Here is a 17493-nt window from a genome sequence, read left to right on the forward strand (position 1 = left end):
AAAATAAAGGTAGTAGATAAAATGCAATTACAATTTAAAAGAGGAAATGAGGATTTGAATCTGGTTGGCCTTGACAAAGATAATTTTCTCACAATAGGTTATAAAAAAGAGACAGAAGAGTAATTTAACTAATGAAAGAGAAAAAAAATATATTTAGTGGATCTAGTTTATCCCATTTTATCCTACATTTTTTACCCTAATCGCAAATATTAAAGCATAAAAATCTGTCTTTCCCCTTTCCAAACCACTCCCAAAATTCTCAGTGTTCATATGCTACCCATCTCAATATTGCTTGCCTCTCTTCTTTATTATTGCCAATATAGACTTATGCTCCTTGGAATGACTGAAAATTCTGATATTTGTGAGTCCTCCAATTGCCCTTTTTATCTCCTTTTGGTTTGTAAACATGATCTAATTTACAAATATAGAAATTTTCTCTTATAGAAATTAATTCTATACCTAAAAATTGCCAATTTTTCAATAAATTAAAGTCTTATTATCATAATTGCCTTGGGCTATGAATGGTTTCTTGTCAATAATTACAATTGATTACATTACAATGATTACTATATCCTGCAGGAATTGAGCCTGGGTCTTCCTAATTCCAAATATTGTATTCGATCCCCAAGGCCTGAAGTTTTCTATTAAATATTGCTCAAATAAATCTGTGATGCCATTGATTCTGGACTTTCTTCTCACTTAGTAAATCACAACCCATACATATCTGTCTTACCAGTATGAATCTTGTTTATGTTCTCTTAAATGCACAGTGAATTTTCATAAAGGTATTCCTTATATTTTTGTCAGAAATCAAAATTATGAGGGGAATACTCTGGCTCTCTTACTGCCACTTTTGCTACTTGACCAACCTATCTTTTCTTTTTTTTCTTTCTTTTTTTTTTTCTTTTTAGCATTTTTTTTTTTTTTTTATTTAATGACATCCCTTCTCCTATAATTTGTTGTGCAACATTTGTTATATGTTGCAGCCTATTCACACTCATCTCCCTTATTATTCTTTGTAGGATACTTATCAGGAGTACTTCAGAGAAAATAATATTCAATGTTTTGCTCATATGTAGGAATGCAGTAATATGTTGATATAGAAAATATTTGCTTTTGTCATAATTACAGAGTCATTTAAAAAGCTTTGAAATTTTCTCAAACAATCCAGTTTCATAACTTTTATCAACTCAATCCAGTTCATCATTTATCTGTACCTTCTGCTCCAGACAGGCATATTGTTGGCCAAATTTTATGTTATCATTGTTCCTTGTTTATTTTATCATTCAAATGCATGTTTAAACATAAACAACAATAAAATAATTCTTCATCCATGTGATCTGCCTTACTTTTTCTACTATAGCAAAATTCCACTGTAAGTACATCCTTTAATTTGTTTTATATTTCCCAAATTAAACCTATTTTATTTCTAGTTCTTTGGGCTTACAAAAATGTTGCTGATATATATTGCAACTTTTATTCATTATGAGGTATTCAGTCTTGATAGGACCAAAAAATGGGAATTTAACTGTATTCATACTTACTATTAGTTTATACTTCTTGGTGAAAGTATAATACTGTCTAAAACCCTGTAACTATTGGTAAACTGGGAAAACTTCACCGAGAATGTATGCCAGTGGCACAGAAAGAAATATGAAATAAATAAGAAAAAACTGAGCCCAATTCATTGTAAATAGTACCAGTTTAACAAATATTGTTGAATGATCTAATTTAAAATAAGTAAAAAACCTGGAAATTTTGAGATGGAAGATGTGTTAATGTATGTTAACTTTATAATTTTCCTGTGCTTTGCATTCCAAATCCAATTATATCATATAGATTATTAAAATCATTCATAATATCCTGAAATGATAGAAAATTGGAATGGAAAGAGAGTTCTATTCATTTGGGGTGTATGGATAGGAAATCAAATTTAGATCAGTTTTTATTTTTTATATAAGGGCTATTCTTTCACTGACATGAGACACTATGTAGAGTCCATCAATCAATGGAACAACCATGCCACCAATGAATTACCCTGTTCTTAAATAATCAAGGCATCAAAAATTATCTTAATACATATAAAATCTGCAATGGCTGAGCAAAGCTTTTAAAATTCTGAAATCGTCTGCTTGCTCTAGAAAACTTGTCTCATACAGATGTAAGATGTGAAAATAGAAAGTATGAAAAGGGTTTGGAGAAGAGGGAAGATCATTAAGTGATTGGTGAGAGTGATGGAGTACTTAGTGTGTTAGTGATTTTTAGGGAGGAAAGAAGATACATTTATTAAATAAAGAAGGCTTTACAATGGCAGTCATAGAAAGGGAGCTAAAGTCTTGCAAAAGTACTATCAGTATTAGCAAGAGCTAGCTAATTTCCACCTATATCTATAATTACTCTGCTTTTATGTGAGAGATTATGACAATTATGTGTATCCTGAACCAAAGACAATAGGAATTGAATATTGTGAATTAGGCACTAAACCATAATTGCTGGTGGTCAGAAAACTGACTAGAAAACTAGAATAACATAGGTAGTAAATGTCTGAGGTCAGATTAGAATTCAGGTTTTCCTAACTTGAGGCCCAATGCTCTACTCTGTGTAATATTGAGCTTTCTAGTAAATAATACAACCACACTTCTTCCTCCAAAGCATGCAGAGGCCAACAATGTGAGGTACATGATATATGGTATTTATATAAAGTCTTGATAATACTGTAATATGTTTTGTGGCCTCAAGCTTCTATTCAGCATTCAGTAAATTGATTCTTACCAATTTATATTGGAACTTTGAAAGTGCCTAGGTGTAAATAGAAAGTAATTTGTGATTATTTTTAGCCAAAAGATGCCAAGTTTGTCTCAAAAAGGCTGATCTTTGTACAATCTAACATGTATTTTTTAATAGAAATAAAATCTTGAAGTTTGTGAACTGGTGAAACTTTTTTTTCCCTTTCAGCTCATTCAGAAAATAAAGAATATTTGAGGTAGAAAAGATCAGAGATCATTTAGTCCTAAACTTTTCCCAAGTCTCAGATAGGAGTAAAATGGTTTACTCTGTCTCATGGTGAGTGACTGAACTGGGAACTGAACTCAACTTCCAAATTCTAGTTCCGTTTCTACTGAACCATTCTTTCTATTGCAGATGACTTTAATTATCCTGGTTTCATTATATTTGGAATCTCTTATTTCTTTCCAATAAAATAAAAGCTCCTTCAAAGTAAATACTATTTGTTTTTGTATTCCTAAGCTTAGCATAGTACCTGAAATCCAGTAGTCATTTGTCAAATACTTGCTGAATATAATTGAAACTTTTGGTGTTGATTCCATTGATGGTTAGCTATTTTTTTGTTCTTCAATGGATGCTTTGTTATCTTTTCCCTCTAAATTATCTTCTTCTTTACAACTTTGGTTCTTTTCTTTTACCTCCTTTATTCTCATCTTCCGATTATATTAGCTATGGATTCTATTGGATATTTTAGATCATCATTGACCCAAAGTCTAACAAGATTACTGAGTATCAAACTATATTTGTTTTAGCACTATATTTATTTAGCACCAGGGTTCTTTGGCCTTATTCACAAAATTCCTCCGCTTTAAACTAAAGCATATTCCAGAGATTTCTAAGTCAAATTATGGCCTACTTTGGCTTATGCCTTTTTTTTTCTCCTTGAAGTTCTCATAGGAGATGGGAAGTACAGTTAACATCATTCATAGATATAACTATTCACAACTGAAGATTATCACCACCTTGAAGTATTTTATTAAAATTATTCAATTTTTTCCCTTCTTTTTATTATAGAATATAAAATGGAACAATGAGAATAACTGGATATATGCTTACACAGAATGGTCAGAGGATTGTTCTAAGCTATGCTTTTATAAAGCCCAATATAAATTCCTCATAATATTTGACACAGTGACTGCTGTCTGCAGTGGGCTTATAAAGGGTCACCCATTACAAAGCTATCTCAATATGGCCAGGATCCCACCCACAGGGCAGTCCAATATCCACAGAGATTACTTCTGGGCCACTCAAATCTCCTGTTGCGCTGTGGCACCGCCCATTTAAAGGACCCTTACAATTTTTAAGATTTTCCTATTTCAATGTTTACCATTAATCTAACATGATGTTCACAATAACTTTTTAAGTTGGTATTGTATGTTATCAATAACTAACAAATTAGAAGCTTAAGGCCCAGAAGGATTAAAGAAGCACTTAAGATTACTTAATAAGTGGCAAAGGTAAGATTTGAAATCATAACTGTTTTCATGAGTCTACTCTGCTGCTAAATGATAGGTACCCTCAGGTTTAAAGTCAAGGATATACACAGGATAACACAACTAGGAAGTTTTAATTGTCTGAGGCCAGATTTAAACGCAGGTTTTCCTGACTTCAAGGGTGGTACTCTATCCACTGCAACAACTAGCTGTCCCTAGTGAGCTATTTTTTTTTTTATACCAAATGACTAAGCCCCTTGGATGAGGTTTCTTGTCTTTTGGAGAAAACAAATATATTATGGAAAAACTTCTGATAATTGTTAAAAAAAAATTGGGGGGGAGAAAAATGGCTGCTAATTTTTCATCATGTTTAATGACCAGATTTTGAGGGACTCTTATCCCTAAAAGAGCTATAGTTTAAACGGATGGGTTTTAATCTAAAAAGAGTGGGAGAACCTATTAGTAATTTTATAGAAAACAGATAGCACCTAAAGTTAACATCTCTGAAGCCAAAAGCTAGAAGCAAAAAGTTTTCAATTTTATACTTAATTGTGCCATGTTTAACTATGATTGTCAGTGACTATGACACAATAATGTGGCACAAACAAAGCCAGGAGATCAACTAGAGCCACTGGCCAGCTTTTGGCTATGCTCCATTTTCAGCACAGATTCTATAAGAGATCAGGGATGATTAAACAAGCCTAATATAATATAAATAACATGATGACATCACCAGAAGAGATTTAAGTTCTATATGTTAAGAAGACCTAGATCTTTCTAGTCTCAGAGTCACAACAAAGTTTACATCTTCAAATCTTTAGTCTCAGTTACCTTACACACGCCATCAGAGACTAAATTTCATGATTTTTACTTTGATCACATCTCTAGGTGTATGCAACTTCCTTTCAATTTTCAAATGCCACCACATTTCAGGCATTCAATATCTTTCCTCCATTATAATAACCTAAATGTCTTGTTGTCTCATGTCTCTCCTCTCTCTCATTCCTCACCTAATAACTACAAAATATTCTGTGTGTGTGTTTCTTTTAAGCTTTTTCAAAACATACTGATTCCTGCCACCCACCCAGAAAATCAAATAATTTTATATATCTCTAAGATGAAAATATAAACTTTTTTGTTTGTCATTTAAACCAGGTATAGTCTTATTGATTTACTTTTACAAGGTCCCCCACTCCATGCATGTTACTGTCACACACAATGTCCAATATCACTGTGCACCTGCCTCATTGTTTTCTCCTTTATCTCTTTACAATCTGTCCTTTCCTTAAAGATTCAGGCCTCACAGTTCCTTTTGCAGAAACTCTTCTAAGCTGTAATTTCCCTTCCATGGTTACTTTATGTTCCTGTTAGGTTCTTACTGAGTGCTAATGAGATAATGAGATATTAGGTTCTTACTAAGAGCTAATTGGGTACTTAACAATTCTCTAGTTCTGGTCTTTACTAGGAGTTCAACCCCTTTAAATTCCTGGGGAAGAGCTTGCATGCTTAGGAGGAGCAAGTTCATTGGTTGAAGTAATTTTTCCCAGAAGGCTTTGCATTATGCCATGCCCATTCTTTGGGAGGATAAAAGCGTGCAGCTCTGGAGGAAAGGAGAGTTTTGTCTGGATGAGACTTGAGGCGGCTCTCTGCAGGAAGGGAAATCACTTCTCTGGACCAGAGTTGATGGCAACTGTCTGGAGACAACGATTCTCTACAGGAAGAAGAGTCTGTCCAAGAGATTTGAGTTGACACAGCAGATCTCCTCCCAGAGAGCGATAGGCAGCTTCTGGAGACAATAGCACACTACAAATTGGTGTCTACAACGTGGGGCAAGGACTTTTCCTTATTCTGACAAGGCCTTATTCTGAGCCTTCAGAGGAGCTAGCTCGGACCATCGCATGTTCCATATGTACTTTACATAAATCCATATAGAAAAGTTATTTTCCTCTACTATTAGAATGTGTGGTTTTTGATACATATCTTAATGACTAATTTATATACCTAGCACTTAGTTAGTTACCTAGCACTTAATAAATATTTGTTGATTGATTAGCAGAATGTCTATATGACAATACCTTGTGTTTTTGGACATGAGCATATTTTCTTGAGTTGATATCTATCCTGACTACATGGAAGTACCTGGAGAAATGCATAGATCACACTTAATAGTATTTCATAGTACTTGGAATATGTGTGTATACATATGTATGTATATATGTGTGTATAAGGAACTCAACAAAATTTTATTAATTTAATTGACAAAACCAGGGTTTATATGATTTATCTTCTATAGAGTTTTAATATATGATTATTGATTGAATGAATGAATTTTCTTACATCGGAGATTAGCTAACCTCTCACTTCCTTTTCTCTTCCCCTTCTCACATTCCCATTTTCAGGCATATTTATCTCCATATATTGGACATCCTGATATCATTAAGGCAGGTTTTATTTAATAGAAAGAATTCTGGACTTAAGAGTCAGAAAAGATAAATTCTACTATTGATTTATATCACTTACATAGAAGTCCTAATTGGCTGAAATGAGGAATCCAGTAAAGTAGTCACATGTATTCAAATTTTCACTGCTATAATTATGTAAAATATCATAACTGGTTCCAATCCAATTGTATTTTTCAGTGTGAATTTAAATAATGTAATACATTTGTGGGGACTTATCATTTATACTAATCAGGATCTAACTGTGTTGCTCTAATTGTCACATTGTCCCTCAGCTTCAGTGTCTCCACTAGAAAACTAAAAAAAGTAATAGATTTTTCAAAAGGTTGTTGTGAGGTCTCATTATATAACTTTCAGTTTTACTTATATCTCTGAGTAATGTAAAGGTAAGAGTACTAGATTTGGATTAAAGAAGTCTTAAATTCAAATTTCTCCTCTTACATTATTACCTTTGTGATTTTAGAATTCTCTGTACTTCTAACATCTCCCAAAATATATATATTGCTATTTATAAAGCAAAAACTACTCCTTTCTCATTTCTAGAGATTCCTTTCCCCTTCTGTACTTTATACTCAGTCTTTTAAGAGAGGTAGAACAGTCATATCTGAGTGAATTTCAAAAATTATCATGATTAACTGAAATTTACCTCCATAGTTCATTCCTACTTAGCTTCAAAACAAGGATTTTACTTTTAGTGTTGATTGCCTCATGATAATTTTAAAAAATAAACAAAGGAAAACCAAACCAAAACAAAAAAAAAATGGCTTTTAAAATATGGCCACAGAATTCTAAGTGGAGAAAACCTCAAATCCACAGGAATAAAGGAAAGTGTATTTGGACTTCTAGAGACAACATCAACATTTATCTTTCAATGGTATCAAAAGACTAGAATTTTTTTTTTTTTTTGGTTCCGCTTTTCAATGGGATTAGTAAAAATGTATAACTCTGTATATATGTTTAATTGTAAAATTGGTGGAATATAGTTTGGGGTGAATCCAAAGTTTTTGTTTGCTTACTTATTTTGTTATTCTTGTTGTTTAATATGATTTCCTGTAGGCATTTTCTTCAAAGAATCATGTATATGATAGATGAGTTTTTAAACACCACTTTTCAAAGAGGGTAAATTTAATTCAAATCTGGTCTTATAAAGATCTTACCTAGTAATGGTTGCAAAAATAAAGTTGAAAGTACATAATTGTTAGTAATTTTTCTTTTAACCTGCATGAGATGCTCATAGCTAGAAAGTTTCATAAAAAGGAATCATTAACATGAACATGCACCAGAACTCAAAAGTGAATCTTTTTTTTTTTTTTCACATGTGGTTTTAAGCCATATGTATATACTCTTTCAAAGGTTAATCTTTGGATATCTTTGGCCAAGTTCTGTTTTTGTTGATAGTTCTCCAGAAGTTCTCCAGAATTATTAGTATATGGGGCACAATAGAACTAAAAAGTGGATGCACTCGCTGGCCTGGCTACATAATTTATAGGATTACTTTCTTTTCTATTGTTTTCAAAAACTGAAATTAACCTGTGTTGATTATGTCACTTTCTTTTCTTTTCTTTCTTTCTTTTTTTTTTTTTTTCTATTTTGTAGAATAGATATTAACAACTGAAGGGGAAATTCATTCACAAAGATCTTTCTTTTTTTTTTTTCCAGAATAATTTTCTGGTTTACTATTTCTTATTCTATGAATAATCCAACTTTGAATAATCAGTTCATACTGGCCTTTTTTCTCTCAGAACTGGTTTTCTTGTTTTTCTTAACAAAAAAATTCTACTTTATTATATGAAATAAATCAATCTTACATAGGATTTAAAGAAACAGCAGAACAACTTTTTGATAAAGGTTCATTCTACTAGTGCATCAATAAATACAGAAAGATAGATGGTGTGACAATATAATTGGATAAGGGAAAAATCCAATTATAAGATTTAATTTAATAATTGATGACTATGTGTCAGGGAATCCTGTCCATATCTGCAATGTCCGGCTCATCAGTGTTGAGAAGTGTCATCAATGGCATATTATTCCTTGGGTAACAGCATGTCACTCTTTTAGGTGTATTGAGTGTTTGAGGTCAAAGTGGCTTCCAGACAAGATGTCATTGCACATTAGAAACTGTATTAAATTAATTGAAAAATAGATAAACATTGATAATAATAAAACAAGAGAAATGCTAAACAGTAAAAGGTAAATACTTTTAAATGTTACTCAAATAGACTTCCAATAAAACGACAGCTTTCAGACAGCTTAATTATTTGCATCATAAAAAACTCTGGTGGTTGAAGATTAAAATATTGATTAAAAAGCTTCAGGTGAATCTCAATTCAGCCTAAAAAGAACTTCCCATCTTAATAAAATATGCAAAACTTTCTTCTTTAAACAGTACAACTTACTTTGTTTAAAAAACAAAAACAAAAACAAAACAAAACATCATTTCTTTAGTTTCTTGAAGGAAACCTAAAATGGGCCTTTGGAGACAGAGGTTTCAAATAACTCTGTAATGCAGAAGTGAATGCACTGGGGCAGTGTCTATAATAGTTCAAAAGTATTCAGATGGAACGTGAACAATTCAGTTGATCATCAGCATAGTTTTCTATACAACCAAGATAATTCCAAATACCCAGTACCCTCTTAAAAAAAAAGAAATAATAAAAAAATGTAGGAAATTGATTGGGCTTTTTACTTTTCTTTCAAGTCACATCACATCAAGCAGATCCAGCCTAGAGTAAGGTTTAAAAGAAACACATTGTACCACCTTCTTTTGTCTGAACTCTAACAATTTTAATTCTCTCAGTCATCATCTGGAAGTTAACTAAAGTTAAGTGGAATAGATACTATATTTGATTTAAGTCACTAGAGTTAATAGCCCCAGGACTTAAGTTGACTTCATAGTCATTTTTATTTTATATGTTAATTATTTTCTACTTTAAGACATCATTGCCAAATGAAATTGTGCCTCAATTCAAATGAAATAGCAATATCACCTGTTATGAACTTCTTGGACAAAGAATGGAAAATAGTTTGTGTCTGTCTTAGTAGGATGGTTTAAATTATGGGATACTAACTAAAACTGGCAAATAGAGTTTATCAGTCATGTGCTTTGCACAATGAAAAGCAGAACTGATTTTGTACTGAGATGATAGAGTTTAAAAAAAATATTCAAAACTTCCTCTTCTAGGAGAGCAAAATAGTACTCAGTAGCATGGCATTGTTAACACAATTCGTTTATCTGAAACTATAATTTAATATTTATGTATCTAATGTACATGTGACAAGGTATATCAAAAATTAAAGTGCAACTAGAAAACAGCCACTGAAACCAATACCAAACACAACCCAAACATTTGTATGGAAATAAGAGTTAGAATTTGAATTGGGGTAATATAGATATGTATATGCATACATATAGTATCATATCTGGCTTGTTATACAATGCATCATTCTAGTTTTAAAAGAGTCACTGTTACAATTCAATTAAAAAGCTGATCTCTTTAGACTTATTTTACAGTGAAAAATGAGATCTTCATTTGCACATATATGTATCCATATGTATCCGTATGCTTGTGCATTGTGCAGAGATATGTGATCTGCTAGCAAACAACTGAAATTTGAAAAAAAATATTAAAATTGAGTGTGTTCTACCTAAAATGACTTAGCCCACCCAATGTCTTTCTTTTAAACAGAAACTATATAAAATATTGTGTCCTTTATTAACTCATTTTTTTTCTTATGCTTAATAGTAGACAGTGAAGGAATTGCACTTATTGTAACATTACAGTAAAGTATAGCTTGCAGCTCACTCTTGGGACATCAGGGACTGTCATATTTAGGATAAGTTGTGTATTAGATGCAAAGATGAAAGTGGCTATCAAAATTAAAATGAGAGTTCCTACTTACAGAACAAATAGGGAGGTAACAGAAGAAAACATGCACTACCCCTACTTTTATGTAAAACTAATTTCTTCCAGGAAACAGTAACCCACGCTGACCTTCCACAAAGGGAAAATTTTTGTCCCCTTGACAACACAGTATGTTTGGACTTTTGTATTCAAATTCCAGTTTATTAGCTCATTGTCTCTGAGTGTGCTGTTCCAGTGTCCTCTCCTTTAGCTGCCCTTGAACCTCTGCAGAATCTGCAATATTAGTCATGTTTCAGTTTCATTGAACCTCAAAAACTCCTTCAGTTCTGTATAAATAAGGTTCCTTCTATTCATCTTCTTCAGGTTCCTGTGGTAACACTGGCACTTCTTCCTTTAAACAATCACTGAAGAATCTGAGGATTGTGCTGTAAAGGTGATATTTGCTCTTCTCAGATGCAATATTATGGCCTTCGTCTGGATAGACCTAGAAAAGGAAAAAAATAAAGATGACAGGCTAAGTTACTGAAGTCTTTACTTTCACCCTCTATCCCCATACTTTATTAATGGAGAAATATGTCCAGTTGAAAGGCAACATGTCATAATGAAGAAAACAGTGGCTTTTGTTTCAAAAGATTTGGATTCAGGATCCATATCCACAAGATTAAAACAAGTAACTGCCCCTCTTTTGAATGTTTCTTCATCTGTAAAATGGGAATAATGATAATTATACTATGTACATTATATGGTTAGTAAGAGGAAAAATATTGTGTAAATCTAAATATCCTCTAAAATGTGAACTATTATTTGAAATATTGAAATTCCCTCAAAGCAAACTTTACCATGATGAATCTCCAGGATCCATAATGATCAACATTGGAAGTATCAAAAAGATTTGTTTATTTTTGTTTGTTTATTCTTTGTACCTTATTTTTAAGAGATTTTGGGAATAGGCAATATAGTGAGGAGTAAAATGACACTAATGCATCAGATCATAGTCTTAGAGCTGGAAGGGATTTCAGAGATCATGTAGTTCAATTCCCCCATTTTACAAATGTGGAAATCAAAATTCAAATGAGAGGTGACTTGTCTAAGACCACACAGATAATAAATGTCATAGACAGGATTCATATTTAAGACCATAGACTTCAGAGCCAAAAATTTTTGTTTGTTTGTTTGTTTGTTTGTTTGAAGTATCAGGATGCTCTCTTGTAAACTACATTTTCAATTAAGTAAAAGAAAGGGAAACAGGGACTTTTTTAAAAAAGATTTTATGTAGTAGAAACATATTCAAATCATCGAATCTTATATCCAGAGCTGGAAGGATCATATGGCCATAAATTTATTGTTGGAAATGACCTTAGGCTTTATCTTATAACTTCCTTACTTAAAGGTGAGGAAACAGTTCTATAGAAGTTATCTCAGGCAGTAGAAATAATTGGTAAAATTGGAAAGAACTATACTCAGGTCTCTGACTCATGAAATAACTCTAGAAGAATGAAATAGTACTAATATGCAAAACATGTTAGTTCATAGGAAAAGTAAACAGAAAGACTAAAAAATAACAATTTTGTTAACAACTGTGAAATATATCTTAAATTTAGTAGTTAATTTCAAATAACATTCAAGACAAAGAAAAGCACTCAGCCTTTATTAAAATTCTATCTTTCTCTTTACGTCATAATGACAACTTTAGCTTCTTAAAGGCTAGCTTTAGCAAAAGATTTAGCAAGTTACACTGAACTGGAAAATTTTCAGTCATAAACTGATTTAACTAGCTTTATTCCCATTTTCTAATCTAACTGAGAAAAGTCAATCACCAGAGTGATCTTGGTATAATAAACATATTGACTATAACAACTTTTACAGAATTTCTATAAAACCTAAGAATAGTTACAGTGGATATCAGGAGAGAATACAAACCCCTGTAACATCATTGATCTTTCAAATATGATAGTATCAAAGCCCCCTGATCCATTAGCCTAGGATGTATCCTCTATTGACAGCTCCCTGAATTTTATTATTATGTTTCATAAAAGTTATTGCCAGATAGAAAAGAAATATATTTATTGGGATGCACGTCTGATTGTGCACAAGCGAGGAGATATACATCTCAATCTGATAACTGCATTTTTTTTTTGGAAAAAAAATGACATTTTTATTTCTAACTGAAAAATAGCACTACTTTATTTAAATTTCTTTAAAGATTATTTATTATTCAAAATTATTTAAATGTCTTATTCTGAGCACGAGCCCTGAAGTCAAGAGGACCCGAGTTCAAATCTGTCCAAATACCCAATGCTTCCTAGCTGTGTGACTCCGGGAAAGTCACCCAATCCCAATTACTTCAGAAAAAGAAAAAAAAAAGCCTTATTCTGAGATCTGAGAAGGGGTTCATAGGCTTCAACAGTTTGCCAAAGGGGTCCTTGACAAAAAAAAAAAAAACAAAAACAAAAAACCTTGATCTAGTCCAACCTTTTCACTTAAGCATAAGGAGCCTCAAGCCCAGAGGTAATAAGTAGGGATCAAATTAGATAATAATTATAAAGCACTTAACCCATGGTCTGGCATGTAGTACATGCTAAATCAGAGTTAGCTATTATTATATAGAATAACTGAACTTTTAATGGGCTTGGAGGGTCTGAATGATCCTTCTACATTTATATAACTTGTCAAACAAGGAGAAACTATAAAGGTCCAAAAATAATCAAAGAGATATCCAAACATGCTTAGAGAGGTAAAGATCATAGTTGGAAAATAATACAATGAGATCTCATTTAGGGAACTGCACTTATCTGTAGTCTTATCTTACCTGCATAGTATAATTCACTCCAGCTTTTATTAAATGCTTGATTAATTCTGCAGAATGCTGGAAATGGACTTTTGCTGCAAAAGAAAAAAAATGTATATGTGTGTATGTATATAGATTAGAAACAACATTGTTTCCTGGCATGAGCCCATATCATTAGAGATCTTCTGTTTCCCAAATTTGATTTTATGTATTCATATTTACCACATCTAAAATGTTATCATACTTGGATTTTCAGGAATTGTCTAGGAGAGAGATCTTTGAATTGTGACTTATAAAAGAAAACAGCTGCTGTAGTCATGCCTCTGCACTCAGTGCCTGACATACTTGGTTAAATTTTTCATTTCATTTATCATTTACAATTATTCACAACATTTTAAAATCACACTAAAATATTTAAAACAGAAAATGTTTGTCTCAGTATTAACAAAGCATATTCAGTCTCCTATTACTTACATAAGATTAGGGGAGCTGAGTCTCATTTAGATAATGACCTGAATTATCATTTTAAATTAAAAAAAAAGGATTTCCCCATGTTGAGAAAACATAGTAAACTTTCTATTATTCAGGGACTACATGTTTAGTAGAGACTATCCTGACTCTTCCTATATTTTCCTCTTTCTATTTTCAGTTGGGGAGGAAATCCACAGGTTAGACACAGTGTGCTCCAGAGCACTACCTAGGCTAGCCACAGGAATCCTTGCTTTGTCTTTTGTTAAATAGCTACCTATCCTAGAGCAAGGAATTTCACCTCCTTAGATTCCAGGTTACTCCTCTGCAAAATGGGGCTAAAAAGCATCCTATTTACCTCACAGATAGGTCAATATTTAGTACAATACAGTTAACATGCTTTGAAACATATACAATATCCTTAAAATTGGAAGGATTATCATTATTTCTAGAGTTATATAATTATATAATATGCTATATAGTTCAATCCAGCAAGCATTTGCTAATTGACTCCTATCTGTGATGTATTCTACTATGTGGCAAAGGTGAATTGACTGAGTCTGGATGTGAATCCAGATACAGAGGCCCCCAAATGTGGTCCACTTTCCATTTTACTAGTTTGCCTCTTGTAGGGGAAATAGTTAAATTAATTTTGAGTTAGTAAATGAAGGAAAGAACACTGAGCTAAAAGTCAAGATTGAATTATGGTCTTATCCACCATATTATTTAAGGATATCCTTTCTCCTTTATGAATTTAATATTCTTCATCTATAATATAGTTGTTTGGCTCATAGATTCCCAGTTGGAGGAAACCACAAATGATATTGTGCAGATGACCTTATTAATGCCCAAAGAGATTAAGTGATTTTATTATACTGTTTCAAAGGGAATAAGTGGCAAAGCCTGGGCTGGACCAATGACTCCTGCTTCTAAATCCTGAATAGCATGACTAAAGTATTATCAAGTTCTCATATTTATATTTTGAATTGAATTTCCACTTATTCCATGCTAAGATACAAGACAAGAAATGTTTTGAAATACTGAAGTTATTTTAAGTTCAGGACTGTCTATCTTATTTCTCTGCTTTTCTTGCTTCTTCTCCCTTTCTTTCATTTCCCTCTTCTTTTCTTTTCTTTCCTCTGTTTTTTTCTTCCCTTCTTCATCTACATATTCTTATTACTATCTTGACCTTGACTCTTGACTTCCATTTCCGAACATTTGTGAAGATTATTTCAGTCATTCCCACATATATACCTACTTGTGTGAAGTTTATAACTACAAAATAGCAATAGCCAATGTGATACTTACTGTCAGCTGTGCCATGAATTATTAATAAATTTTCTTCTTTTAAGCTGTGAATATTGTGTAGGACACTGGATGCCTGTAAGAAAAAAAATACAAACTTATACATATATACATGCATACATACATACATATAAATAGATATATATAATCCAAAATGACTAAATTTTTGATACAAAACCCACAATTTTTTGCTGTTTTCAAATAACTTACTTGGTAAGTACTTTCTTCCTTAGATGGTAAACCAAGGTATCTTTCAGCAAAAGCTGAAGCTACAGGAATGGGAGACAAGATTAAGTAAATAAATTAGGATTTATTTATCTTGGAGCCTTCACTTGTGTTTACTTTTCATTTTCTTGCTCTAATGAATTTGGTCAAATCAGAAAAATGGTAAGCAGCTGAAAAACATAATCATGGAACTCAATTGAGCTTTATTTAATGAGAATTTTAGTAAGCTTATTACTTCCCATGATTTAAGATGGTAGAAGATACTTACCATACAATTTCATATCTGTAATCGGTGCAACCACAGATCCACATTTAAAAAATCTTTCATCAGATTTCAAGATCATTGATGCAATATATCCACCATATCCCTAGAAAACCAAATAATAGATTTCATATTTTAATTGTATTTATCATTTTGTGTAACTTTGCAAATAATTCAGAGAATTATAGAAATGGAATGACATTGAAAAATCATATATTCCATCCCCCTTATTTCTAAGCAAGAGTTCACCAAACCAGGACAAAACACTATTTCTATCATATTAAAAAAAATATTATCTGAAATTTCTGTTATATTTTCTAAGTTATTAAAGGGATCTATGTAGTGGTAGATTTTGAGTCATTAGTTTATTTTCTCTATTTTATTTAGTATGTTTTTATATAATTTAGTAGGGATAACAAATTTCTTTCTGCTTTGGGATTGGCTTTGATTTTAGGAAGAAATTTAGGAAAACATAAGAAAGTTTTCATAGACTTATCTCAATCATTCATTGACTATGATGACGCACAAGATAAGACACTGGCATGAAAAAGTAACTGTGAGGATTAAGTGATGAGTCTTCTTTCTTCATGTAACAAATAAGCTATCTCTGGAAGTCATTGCCAAGGAACTTCTCTGGGGCTTTGAACAATAGCATACAATCTCACTAAAGTATTTGAAAAATTCATTATTTATCTTAATTTGTTCCTAGCTATATGGTGCAATAAGCTAATTTTAAAAAATGAAACAATGCCATTTTAGTTTAGTTTTGAAAAAAAAAGTGTGTCATTGTTTTGCATGTCACATTTTACTTGTGAATTTTTAAATATATATATGTATATATATATATATTATTGCATACAATATATTAGAATTTACAAATAATTAAACTACTATAGAATTTTTGCCATGATATATTGACTATATTGAAATAAGTGCAAATATTTTGATTGCAAAATAGTGTTTTTATTTACTTTCATCTTGTCAAAAGAATCTTTTAAAATGAATTAGTAAAGATAGGACTAAAAACAAAAACACTTTAAAATGTATGTCTTTCCTCTGGTCTTTTTTTATTTTCCTCAATTGATTATTAGATTCCTATGGCTATATAAAGAACTCTTGGGAATTAGATTTAGAGTAAAGTGCCAAACTCCAAAAAAGAAATTTAAATCTATGTCTGTGGTTGTGATGAAATTCTACTGGCCATTTGGACAATTGCCCAAATACCATCAATGCATGCACAATTGATTTCATTACCTTTGTTCCTAATACTTTGATAGGCTAATTATTTCATATTGATGTATGTAATGATGTGATCAATCCAGTTGGCATATACTTAGGGTAATGTGGTGATGTGATGTTCTATAGCTGCGCATGCCCAGTGTGGTGTCGTAATGTAGTCATGCTGGGGTATTTAAGGGAGTCCAAGAGACAGTCTTCTCAGGGAGGGAGGTGAAAATACCAAAAAGAAATGGGGAGCCAAACCAGACATTAGCTGGTTTTCTCTGGGTTGAAGGGTCTTACTTGAAACAGGTATACATAACTCCATCAGCATGGGAGGTATTACCCAAGCACATAGTAGTATAACCCAAGCTAATAGCGATGGCTCTCCCCACAGCTGGCACAAGCTCAGTGTGGTGTAACAAACATGAGTATACATGCAAGTAGTGATATAACAAACAATATGAATCAGCATGATATTGTAAAAGATTTACAGAAGTCCTAGAAGTATGAATATTCCAAGTATGCTGGGATGAAGTCCTTTTAAACATATTGTATTAAGTCACTCAACTTTTATTAGATCAAATTTCCTCATCTTTAAAATAGGGAAATAGCTATTTGTATACATACTTGAGAGCACTGTTTGGAGAAAAGCATATTATAATCTAAAAAAATCTCCAAAAAT

At 32.0% G+C, this 17493-nt stretch overlaps 1 protein-coding gene across 1 annotated transcript in view; it reads right to left on the minus strand.

Moving 5' to 3' along the window:
- Positions 1 to 10375: 10375 nt before the first annotated feature.
- The window catches only part of DPP10 (dipeptidyl peptidase like 10), an 887847-nt gene continuing 880729 nt past the window's right edge, over positions 10376 to 17493 (minus strand). The window contains 5 exon segments of the mRNA XM_074301856.1: positions 10376 to 11026; positions 13352 to 13425; positions 15107 to 15179; positions 15314 to 15372; positions 15597 to 15696. Of these exon segments, the coding sequence (XP_074157957.1) occupies positions 10889 to 11026; positions 13352 to 13425; positions 15107 to 15179; positions 15314 to 15372; positions 15597 to 15696 (444 nt within the window). The 3' untranslated portion in view covers positions 10376 to 10888.

The sequence above is a fragment of the Sminthopsis crassicaudata genome, chromosome 3, assembly GCF_048593235.1.
Source record: "Sminthopsis crassicaudata isolate SCR6 chromosome 3, ASM4859323v1, whole genome shotgun sequence".
Taxonomy (NCBI): Eukaryota; Metazoa; Chordata; class Mammalia; order Dasyuromorphia; family Dasyuridae; genus Sminthopsis; species Sminthopsis crassicaudata.